Source organism: Staurois parvus, unplaced genomic scaffold (genome assembly GCF_062004578.1).
Source record: "Staurois parvus isolate SC_StPar_1 unplaced genomic scaffold, SC_StPar_1.0 ptg000136l, whole genome shotgun sequence".
In the NCBI taxonomy this organism is placed as follows: domain Eukaryota; kingdom Metazoa; phylum Chordata; class Amphibia; order Anura; family Ranidae; genus Staurois; species Staurois parvus.
In genome coordinates, this window is record NW_028317932.1 from 15,226,440 (window position 1) to 15,238,856 (window position 12,417).

General features: G+C 39.8%; 1 protein-coding gene across 2 annotated transcripts in view; it reads right to left on the reverse strand.

Annotated features, from left to right (window-relative positions):
• The window catches only part of OSBPL3 (oxysterol binding protein like 3), a 298,404-nt gene that overhangs the window by 65,946 nt on the left and 220,041 nt on the right, over positions 1–12,417 (reverse strand). For both annotated transcript variants that reach the window (XM_089673211.1, XM_089673212.1), the window contains 2 exons: positions 10,622–10,746; positions 809–943 (listed from right to left, as the gene is read on the reverse strand). In XM_089673211.1, coding sequence (XP_089529337.1) covers positions 809–943; positions 10,622–10,746 — 260 coding nt within the window. The remainder of the gene's footprint in view (positions 1–808; positions 944–10,621; positions 10,747–12,417) is intronic.

Sequence of the window (12,417 nt, forward strand, 5' to 3'; positions counted from 1 at the left end):
TTATTAGGTTATTAGGTTTAGGGGGTAATTACTTTTACACATAGAGCCAGACAGATTTGGACAGATTTTTTCCCTTAATAAATTAAATTATCATTTAAAAACTGCATTTTGTATTTACTCAGGTTATCTTTGTGTAATATTAAAATTTTCAGAGTCATTTAAATGTGACAAATATGCAAAAACATTTTTTTAAAAATCAGGATGGGGGCAAATACTTTTTCACAGCACTGTATGTATATATTTGTTGGTAGCGTGAAAGATTAAATATTCAGCTTAACACAGCTCACCTAGTTTACCTACTTCACTGGAGAATATTTTGTCGTGCTGGATGGCTTGAAAACATTAATAGCAATTCAGCAGGCTCTCTCTCACTGCGCCACCATCTGCTAGTATTCCTCCAAGCCAGGGGCGGACTGACCATTTGGAAACTCGGGCACTGCCCGAGGGCCCGGGGTCAGTAGGGGGGAGAGATGCCCCTGGTACCTTTTTCATAGGCTTTTTTGAGTTTAGGCAAGGACACAGGGGCCCCATGATGCCCTATTGCTCAGGGGCCCCATGAGTTGTCAGTCCGCCCCTGCTCCAAGCACTTCAGTTTATAAACCAGATATTAGCATTAGAAGGTTTGTGGATAGAAAATGTTTTCTGTAATTACCCTAGCTGAATTAAAAAAAAGATTTTACCCCTTTTGAAGTTTTATATACTGGAGTGCTATTACTTTTTTAATTAGAACCTCGTAGTCTGTTCTATTTAATTAAGGAGAGCTGGAAGAGAAAAGATAGCACCGTAAAATGAAAAAAAAAGCACTGACCTCATTTTCAGATGAGCTAGATGACAGCAGAACTTCCTGAGCGTCATAGAACTCTGTAAGGGAATCTGTGATGGACAAGCGACTCTCGTTGGACATCTGATGAACTAGAGGCTTGCTCTCTTCACGTGCGTCCTCCTGACAACCAGTTGATAAGAACAGATCATTATTTTGGACTTTATGATTAACAAATCTTCCACTGCATGATCACAGTACCAAATATCCACACAGAAAGCTGAAATAGCACTTTCACCTGCTTGTCGATATAGTGAATCAGACTTGAAAATCATAAAACTGGCCAAAAGGATTACAAATCCTTTTTTCCTCCAGAACATTTCGCATGTATATATTAGCCAAGAGTTCTGCTATAAACCATCCATTGAAATCACTGAAATCTAGATGACCATGCTATATCTGGCAGTTTGCCTTAAATAACTTGACAATAATTCTATGACTAATTTGCCTACCTGCATATTTTTCTATAGTTGTCAGGGCATATTAGGCTTTTATTTGGTGCAGCCTGCTATGTTTTTACTATGAGCTAACAAATGGAAAAAAAATGAATACTGGTATTGTATATGACAATTGCACAGGCACTGTTGATAATTGTCACTGTCAACAAGTCCACACTTGACGCAAAGTTTTGTCTTTGATTTTCTGCTTAACATAGACTCTTATTTTTTTTGTAACAGCTCAAGTTCAGTTCTTCTCTCTCTCTAGCAAATGATTATCTGTTGATAATTTTAAAAAGTCTTGCTTCCACTTGAAGTAATTCTCACTGTAGATTAAGTACTTGTAAGGCTGTTCTGCCTAGAGCCCCCTGTGGGGCTGTTCCTGTGGAAGTGGCAGATAAGGGCTTGCTGTGTAATGTGTGCAGATGCAAAAGCATCACAGCTTGTCACATCCATTCAGTCTTTGCTGGGAAGTCAGCTCCCACCTGGGAGACGTGGGCAGAAGATTACCATTATCTGAAAAATGACCTTCACTCATACAGTATTCACAAGACAGAATAAAATTGTTTATGTGACTCTCTGTAACAGTGCCAAAAGGCCACATGCCTCCCAGGTACCTAAGGGACTTGGTGACAGACAATAGTTTTTGACATGAAAATGCAGAAGTGGATTTTAAGTATGAAACAATCTTAAACTACATACAAGAAAACAAATTACCTCTTTGACTGGAAAACCACTGTTTAGTACCATGCAGGTGAACAGTCTGGTGTTTTTTTAAGGGCCTGGTGAACTAAAGGCTGATTGCAAAAGCAGTGAGGTTCTAGTGATGATTAACTTAGGTCATGCTGCAATACCATATTTCACCAGTGGTTCTTTAGTTGCAGATACCTATCCATAGGAAACTCAGGGTCTGCTTGGGGGGAGGGGCATAGGTGGGTCTTGAAAGAACAAGGGATATCCAGTTACACTGCAACTCCCCTTTAGGGCAATTTGCTACATTTAGAACATACAAAGCCCACCATAGGATGCCAATATGCCACCAAACCATGGCTATAACTGTGCTTCTGTGTGCAATAGAAATCTTTCTTCCAGCTGAACAGCCAGGTCCAGCGATGTGGTTTAGGTGCCAGATGGGCTGGTTAAAGTATTCAAAAACGGATTATCTACTGGGATTTTCACGCACAACCATCTCTAAGGTTTACAGAGAATAGTGCAAAAAAGAGAAAATATCCAGTGAGTGACAGTTGTGTGGACAAAAATGACTTGCTGATGTCAGAGGAGAATGGACATTTAATTTCAGCTGCAACATTCAGATGGTAGGGTCAGAATCGTTTTACAAACGATCAGATTATCGTACAATGGCTTAGAAAGAGGTATTTTTCATATGATTTTCTGATCGTGTACTAGGCTTAAGAAATAAACATAAACAAAAGGCAGAGGTGCATGGGCCTAAATTATTTGTATGATCTAAAACAGGATTTTTCAGTAAAAGGGTTGTGAAACAGAAAACTAAGGAAAAAAAGCTAATATATTTAAGAAGGTAACTCTGAAAAAGTTAAATCTGGCTTCTCTGCACACAGTAGCCACGCTCTGGCACTTGTCTTTTATATACTGAAACATAAAAGCCAACATCTACGTGCTTAATATTTTGCGATAAATAATCCCAAATGTTTTAATTATGAAAGCGGAAACAAGCATACGATTCCACAAGGGAGCCAAACAAGATGTGCTCCCTTGTGGAGCTATTGATTTCCAGAGCCCACCCAAGAGCTGTAATCCATCCCAGTATCCAGAGGAGGGAGACCCTGAAAACAGGTTGCAATACCCATCCATCCCTTAAAGAGGACCTCTGGCTGGCCGGATTCCCTTACAACCCAGGAGTACCTGCTGTGCTGTATGCTACCCAGAGGGAGGATATTTCATGCCCGGACTATCTTGCTTCCTTAAAGGGGACCTCTGAGTGTATATTTACATGCGTATTTCCAATACGCATCTGGTGAGTGCGTAATTTTACTACATCTTCAAGCACAAGCACCAAAGCATTTGCATTACTACAACTGGCACCTTAAGCACAGATTGTCACTTTATGAACTTTTCATTTGTTTATATTTAATTATTTATTTATATATCTCTTAGATTGTAAGCTCCGAGGAGCAGGGCCCTCCTATCCCTCTTGTATCGAACTGTATTGTTGCTGTATTGTCTCCCATTATATTGTAAAGCGCTGAGCAAACTGTTGGCGCTATATAAATCCTGTATAATAATAATAATAATAACATATATCTTATTGGGTCTTAATTACAGATATTATTATAATTATAAGCGCTGCACTTGGATCGTATATATTACTGAGGTTTTTATTTGGTTACCTTTAGTGCAATAGCTGCTTTTACTAGAGCGCTCACTGATTTACAGTGGGGCAAAAAAGTATTTAGTCAGCCACCAATTGTGCAAGTTCTCCCACTTAAAAAGATGAGAGAGGCCTGTAATTGGCATCATAGGTAGACCTCAACTATGAGAGACAAAATGAGAAAAAAAATCCAGACAATCACATTGGCTGATTTGGAAAGAATTTATTTGCAAATTATGGTGGAAAATAAGTATTTGGTCAATATCAAAAGTTCATCTCAATACTTTGTTATATATCCTTTGTTGGCAATGACAGAGGTCAAACGTTTCCTGTAAGTCTTCAAAAGGTTGGCACACACTGTTGCTGGTATGTTGGCCCATTCCTCCATGCAGATCTCCTCTAGAGCAGTGATGTTTTGCTGCTGTCGCTGGGCAACACGGACTTTCAACTCCCTCCAAAGGTTTTCTATGGGGTTGAGATCTGGAGATCTGGAGACTGGCTAGGCCACTCCAGAACCTTGAAATGCTTCTTACAAAGCCACTCCTTCATTGCCTGGGCGGTATGTTTGGGATCACTGTCATGTTGGAAGACCCAGCCACGTGTGTTACTGATGGCAGCCTTTGTTACGTTGGTCCCTGCTCTCCGCAGGTCATTCACTAGGTCCCCCCGTGTGGTCCTGGGATTTTTGCTCACCGTTCTTGTGATCATTTTGACCCCACGGGGTGAGATCTTGCGTGGAGTCCCAGATCGAGGGAGATTATCAGTGGTCTTGTATGTCTTTCATTTTCTAATTATTTCTGCCACAGTTGATTTGTTCACACCAAGCTGCTTGCCTACTGCAGATTCAGTCTTCCCAGCCTGGTGCAGGTCTACAATTTTGTTTCTGGTGTCCTTCGACAGCTCTTTGGTCTTCACCATAGTGGAGTTTGGAGTGTGACTGTTTGAGGTTGTGGACAGGTGTCTTTTATACTGATAACAAGTTCAAACAGGTACCATTGATACAGGTAATGAGTGCAGGACAGAGGAGCCTCTTAAAGAAGAAGGTACAGGTCTGTGAGAGCCAGAAATCTTGCTTGTTTGTAGGTGATCAAATACTTATTTTCCACCATAATTTGCAAATAAATTCTTTCCAAATCAGCCAATGTGATTGTCTGGATTTTTTTTCTCATTTTGTCTCTCATAGTTGAGGTCTACCTATGATACCAATTACAGGCTTCTCTCATCTTTTTAAGTGGGAGAACTTGCACAATTGGTGGCTGACTAAATACTTTTTTGCCCCACTGTATATACTTTTTGATTCAGTGTTCTATTTGTGTAAAGACCAGCCAAAAAAAACAGCGAAAAAGTTCTTAACTACAATATGTCACATCTTGTGTGCACTGAAAAAATGGCATACAGTCACTCTGTGGCCAAAAGAACTTAATGAAATCAAACTTTGTTAAATTTCAGTAAAGTTCACAGAAAAATAGTAAGCAGTGTAATGCGCCAGGATCAGCAGATCGGCACTGCTCGTCCAAGTGCACACAGGCGCCTGTGCGTTCAGCTTGGCTGCTGGTCTGAATGAGTTTCTAAACTACACCGAAGCCAAAGCACCAGCATGACAGACAAGGAAAAAGCTTTTTCAACAAGAGAATTCTACAGTGACAGCCTTTTTCTGAAAATAGCTTACCTTTAAAAACAACTGCGAATTCAACCAAAATCAGAGAAAATTATGCCTTCCCACTAATTTGCAGCGTACGAGTCACATAGGTCGGTTGAGTTTGTGTTACTATATTGTGTAATCACACATATACAGTATAAGAACCACATTTTACAAATACATGAGCACATTTTATAGGAATGTTGTAAGGGCTGCACAGCTAATCAGCAAGCTCAGCAAAGAGAATATGTATGAAACAGCATGTGAAAGAAAGGAAAGCTAGACTCAAGTGGACACATACACAGTGATGCACAATACACAGATGATGCTATGCTCAGTAGATCTAACGTAGGAAAATATATATAAAGCACAGAGTATTACTTCTTGCTCTAACTTTTTTGGTATTTCAGTCCATGATGCGTCTGTCAGCACTCTGATTGGATGGGAGTTGATAGACAGGCTTGCGTTTAGCCCTTGTGTAATCAACTCAGTTCTGACCTTACCTACCACAAGCACAGGAAATGTATGTGTAGAAAGCCTTAACCCAGAGTACTCATACCAAATTTAACCGTGTCAGTTAACGTAACAACTTTTTAACTACTGGTAACTCCCTAAAAAAAACTTTTTTTAAGGACATACAAGACTTTTTTTTATAAGATAGCAAATGAACAAATATTTTATAACATATTTTTTTACATAAAAATATTTTTATGCTGTTTTGCACACTTTTTGATCTTTTTTCAAATGTATTGCTTTTTCACTCATTGGGTTTGATTTACTTAAAAACTGGAAAGTGCAAAATATTGTACAAGTCTGCATAGAAACCAATCAGCTTCCTTTTTTGTCAAAGCCTAATTGAATAAGCTGAAATTAGAAGCGGATTGGCTACCATGCACAGCTGCACTGGATTTTGCACTCTTCAGTTTTAGAAAATCAACCCCATTGAGTTACACTGCTGGACTTAAGCTGTCTTGGAGAGCCATTCTACTTTTTTATTTTAAGTTGGCAAATGGACCCCAATTTTATAAAATTGCATTTTTTCTGCACAATTGTGATTTTCTTTAACATACTGAATTTTTTACTCACTGTTTTACATAGCAACAGCAGCAGGCAACTGGCTTCAGCTGTCATTGAGACCATTTATTGATTTAATTGACAGCTGGAACTTGTAGATTTGTGTATAAATAAACCTGTGTGGTCAACATGACTGCCTGTTATGGTGATAACATGATTGGGAACCATGCTAGTTGGTTAACAGTTAGTGAAGACCAGCAGCTGTGCAACGGAATGTAGATCAATCCTTTCGCACAAGGCATATCTTGGTAGCAGCACTGCCTTTTACACACACACCTGGCTGCTGCAGTTGATGGGACTGTGTGTATGCTTGTTAAGCTGACAGTCAGCTTTCTTCCTTAACCAAGTTGATCAATGCCACAGGACGTAGTAGTGACACCCCCCCCCCCCCTACAGGTCCCATAATGATGTGCCTCATTAGCTGCAGTAGAGCACATGGTAGACGTTAAGAGGTCGGATAGACCCCTGACGTCTCAGTAAAGATGACTTGTCACAATAAAATGTGCAATCACATAGAGGGCTATTGGACACTCATTTGATAGCAATAATGCTGTGTAACAGAAAAAAAGTTTAAAAAAATTAAAGTGTCAAATAAAAAAAAGGGAACATTTTTAAAGCCACTCTCTTCCCCACACACACGTATTGCATGAGTCGAGTGCCTACCTAGGAAAACAGCAATTCTGCTACACACTATACACTGACCGGCCACTTTATTAGGTACACCTGTTCAATTGCTTGGTAACACAAATTGCTAATCAGCCAATCACATGGCAGCAACTCAATGCATTTAGGCATCTAGACGTGGTGAAGATGACTTGCTGAAGTTGAAACAAAAGCATCAGAACGGAAGAAAGGGATTTACGTGACTTTGAACATGGCATGGTTATTGGTACCAGATGGGCTGGTCTGAATATTTCAAAAACTTCTGATCTACTGGGATCTTCATGCACAACCACCATAGGTGAGCCTTGAAAGAACAAGGGATATCCAGTTACACTGCAACTCCCCTTTAGGGTAATTTGCTACATTTAGAATATACAAGGCCCACCATAGGATGCCAATATGCCACCAAACCATGGCTATAACTGTGTTTCTGTGTGCAATAGAAATCTTTCTTCCAGCTGAATGGCCAGGTCCAGGGATGTGGTTTAGGTGCCAGATGGGTTGGTCTGAGTATTCAAAAACTAATGATCTACTGGGATTTTCATGCACAACCATCTCTAGGGTTTACAGAGAATGGTCTGAAAAATAGAAAATATCCAGTGAGTAGCAGTTGTGTGGACAAAACAGCCTTGTTGATGTCAGAGGAGAATGGGCATTCAATTTCAGTTACGACATTCAGATGGTAGGGTCAGAATTTGGCGTAAACAACATGAAAGCATGGATCCAACCTGTCTTGTATCAGCGGTTCAGACTGGTGGCGTAATGGTGTGGGGGATATTTTCTTGGAACTAGCAAGGTGTGCCTAATAAAGTGGCTGGTGAGTGTATATTGCTGCACACGCCAGAGTTAAAACAATTGTTCTAGGGCCATTATACATGGGTAACTCTAAACTGATAACCTGTAAGAGCTGTTAAACCATCATCTATGGTTATCATAGTGTACCGCAGTTTGTGATCATTTCTCGGGCATGCACAATGTTAAGACTTGAGGCGTGGGCCATTAATTTTCTCAGGTCAACCTCACCATTTTTTAAATTTTACAAAATTTGGTAATATGTCATGTTTTAGTGCACTACATTTACCTTTTTTGTATTTATTACTGAAAATGTGCGTCTGATAAACCATTGCTTATCTACTACTGTCTATTACCATTTTATTTTTCATAATCCCCGCTTTCTGTAAATAAATTTGTGAGTTTTAAATGCTATTTAGACATTTTTGCATTAGTGCAAAAAAGGCTCTGGCAGATATTTAAATTTGACATCCTTTTTAAACATACAGTAAGGAAAATAATTATTTGATCCCCTGTAGATTTTGTAAGGTTGACCACCTACAATGAAATGAAGGGTCTATAATTTTTATCATATGTGTATTTTAAATGATAGAGACAGAATATCAACCAAAAATCCTGAAAAAACACATGATACAAATGTTATAAATTGAGTTGTAGTTTAGTGAGTAAAATAAGTATTTGATTGTCTACCAACCAACAATAATTATGTCTCCCACAAACTGACTATGTGCTCATGTGGAACACCGATTAGTCCTGTCAATTTAAGAAGGTGCTCCTAACGGCAACTTATTGTGTGTATAAAAGACACCTATCCACAGAATCTCTTTCTTCCATTCAAACCTGACCATCATGGGCAAATGACCAAAGACCAGTCAAAGGACATCAGGGACAAGATTGTAGACCTGTACAAGGCTGGAATGGGCTACAAGACCATCAGCAAGAAGCTTGGTGAGAAGAAGACAACTGTTGGAGTGATTATTTGCAAATGGAAGAAATACAAAATAACCATCAATCACCCTCGGTCTGGAGTTCCAAGCAAGATTTCGCCTCATGGGTAAGGATGATCATGAGAAAAGTGAGGGATCAGCCCAGAACTACACGAGGAGCTTGTGAATGATCTCAAGGCAGTTGGGACCACGGTCACCAAACAAACCATTGGTAACACAATACGCCGCCATGGTTTAAAATCCTGCAGTGCCCGCAATGTCCCCCTCCTCAAAAAGGCACATGTACAGGACAGTCTGATGTTTGCCAATGAACATCTAACTGATTCAGAGAAGGATTGGGACAAAGTGATGTGGTCAGATGAGACCAAAATTGAGCTCTTTGGCATTAACTCAACTCGCCATGTTTTGAAGAAAAATGCTGACTATGACTCTAAGATCACCATCCCTACAGTCAAAAACGGAGGTGGAAACATTATGCTTTGGGGCTGTTTCTCTGCTAAAGGCATAGGCCAACTTTGCTGCATTGAGGGGCCAATGGAGGGGGCTATGTATTGTAAAATCTTGGATGAGAACCTTCTTACCTCAGCCAGAACACTGAAGATGAGTTGTGGATGGATCTTCCAGCATGACAATAACCCAAACAATACTGTCAAAGCAACAAAGGAATGGCTCAAGAAGAAGCACATTAAGGTCATGGAGTGGCCTAGCCAGTCTCCAGACCTTAATCCTTTAGAAAATATATGAAGGGAGCTGAAACTTAAAGTTGCCAAGTGACAGCCAAGAAACCTTAAGGATTTAGAGAAGATCTGTAAAGAAGAGTGGACCAAAATCCCTCCTGAGATGTGTGCAAACCTGGTAACCAACTACAAGAAACGTCTTACCTCTGTGCTTGCCATCAAGGGTTCCTATACCAAGTACTAAGTCATATTTTGCTTGATGATCAAATACGTATTTTACTCACTGAACTCCAACTCAATTTATAACATTTGTAGCATGTGTTTTTTTTTTTTGGTTGATATTCTGTCACTATAATTTAAAATACACCTATGATAAAAGTTATAGACCATTTCTTTGTGAGTGGGAAAACTTACAAAATCTGCAGGGGATCAAATAATTATTTTCCCCACTGTATAAACACTGTTCACAAATTGCATAAAATAGGAAATGACAGCATCAGCAAGACAAGAGCGTTTACCCATCTGACACATATCTATGTACACTTTTGTGCCTTTTTTTGGCTGGTACTTCATTAAGCCAGAATATCTTCACCCACCTTCACTGGACTGATGTTTGCATTAGCAGCTGTATCATGAAGCAAAGAATCAGCATGAATTCTGTGCAAGCGTTCTGCAAGATCAGCATTTTGTTTTACTGCCTGCAATTTATAAAAAATACAGATAGCAATAATAAAATCGCAAAACACAGATTGAGGAGTTTTAGGAGCTATGGGTAGTAATTTTAGGAAATTTTAAACTTTTCTGCTCATTTGACATTTTTAATCAGCTATTTCAGTCAGGAACCAATTACGGATAAAATTGTGATAGCTTTATAATGATAAATATTGATTGAGTGTACATAGTATATAGTCCTTTGCAAGCCTTGTTTGCATAAGCAGGACACGCATACAAAAAGCAGCAGGACATAAAACCAGCAAGTGCCTTGAGAATAAAGTGAAGTCAACACCAATGATCCTAGTGACTGGAAACAGCAAGCACCTTAGTTCATAGCAGCCAGTCAGATCCTCCCTTTTATTCTACCACCGGCACTAAGAGTATGAACAGGAGAATCTGATGGGCTGGTTTAGGCAACACAGCAAGTTCCTCATTTAGGTGCTTTTATACACAAGATTTGTTAAAGTATTTAATTTCAGATTTATAACCGCATTACATAAAATCTTACCACTGATAAGGCATTCTTCAAGCCCAGTATCTGAGCAGTTGGAGAAGAGTCTTGTTCGAATAGCTGCTTTAGTTTCTCTCGCTCAGCCAAGACTGTGCTATAAGCAGATTTTAATGTAAAATATGCTAAAAAAAATATATGAGAAAGGAAATGTCAGCTACTTGAAAAGCAGATCATATGCACTGCAAAATCTAAAGAGGTAACAAAAAAAAAATTGCTAAAGTGATGACTATTTTTAGGTGCAGTATTTAATTTACAAATTCATGCGTAAGCAGCACAAAACAGGTGCGTCAGTTGCCTCTAAGAACAAGTTGTATTTTAAATAACCACGTAACATAAACCCATTATAAATTTTCAAAATGTATAGCTCTTCCTGTGAAAATATTTACTACTGGAACAGTTATCACAGTGTATTTTTTACCAAAATTTGCATTTTAGTTTTGGATAGGGTAGGGGAGGGTTAAAGCCTCTATCAAGATACAATAAGAAATGAGATATTGGGTGCATTCATACCTGTGATTAGATGCGAGAACCCCAGCAAGGGGTTCCTGTGAATAACTGCAAGTAGGCAGCCCCACTGTAAGCAATGGGAGGTTGTCGGCTCTCACAGCTTATAGTGCCCACTTGCTGTAATCTCTTAAAAAGTAGTTCCATGCGAGTGATCAGTCCTAAAAACATAACTGCTCGCTGGGGTTCTCGCATCTTCAGTGCCTTGAAAAAGTATTCATACCCATTGAAATTTTCCACATTTTGTCATGTTACAAACAAAAACGTAAATATATTTTATTGGGATTTTATGTGATAGACCAACACAAAGAGGCACATAAGTGTGCAATGGAAGGAAATGGGTTTCAACATTTTTTACAAATAAATATCTGAAAAGTGTGGCGTGCATTTGTATTCAGCCCCCTACTCTGATACCCTTAACTAAACTCTAGTGGAACCAATTGCCTTCAGAAGTCACCTACTTAGTAAATAGAGTCCACCTGTGTGTAATTTAACCTGAGTATAAATACTGTTTTGTCAAGCACTCAGAGGTTTGTTAGAGAACATTAGTGAACAAACAGCATCATGAAAGCCAAGGAACACACCTGACAGGTCAGGGATAAAGATGTGGAGAAGTTTAAAGCAGGGTTAGGTTATAAAAATTATCCCAAGCTTTAAACATGTCATAGAGCACTGTTCAATTCATCATCCGAAAATGGAAAGAGTATGGCACAACAGGTAACCTACCAAGACATGGATGTGCACGTAAACTGACAGGCAGGCAAGGAGAGCATTAATCAGAGAAGCAGCCAAGAGGCCCATGGTAACTCTGGAGGTGATGCAGAGATCCGCAGGTTGCATTCGCAGGTGTGAATGCATTCATAATCTCCCCTAAGTGAGAGGGAAGTCCCATCTTAGACAGTTGTCATTAACCACATGCCGCCCAGCCACTGTAGAAATACGGCGGCAGGGCTGGGCAAAACCACGTTTTAAAATGTGTGTTTTCAAAACAGGTAGGGGGCACGTGCGAGGCGTGCCGCCGCCCTACCTGTCCCGCCGATCACAGCCGCGGATGTCAGTCGCCGGGTCACAGCCGGTTGTTACCGGCTATGTCCCGGCGATTAGCAGCAATCAGTGACAGAGAGCACAGCTGCAGTAGATGTGCTCTCTGTCAGTTCCCTGACAGCTCCCGACACGCTGATCGGGACAGAAGAGTTTATCTGTCCCGATCAGCGGTGTTCCCTGTAGTACACACCCCCGCCCCCTAGTAAAACACTCCTCTCACACAGTTAACCCTTTCACTGAATAAT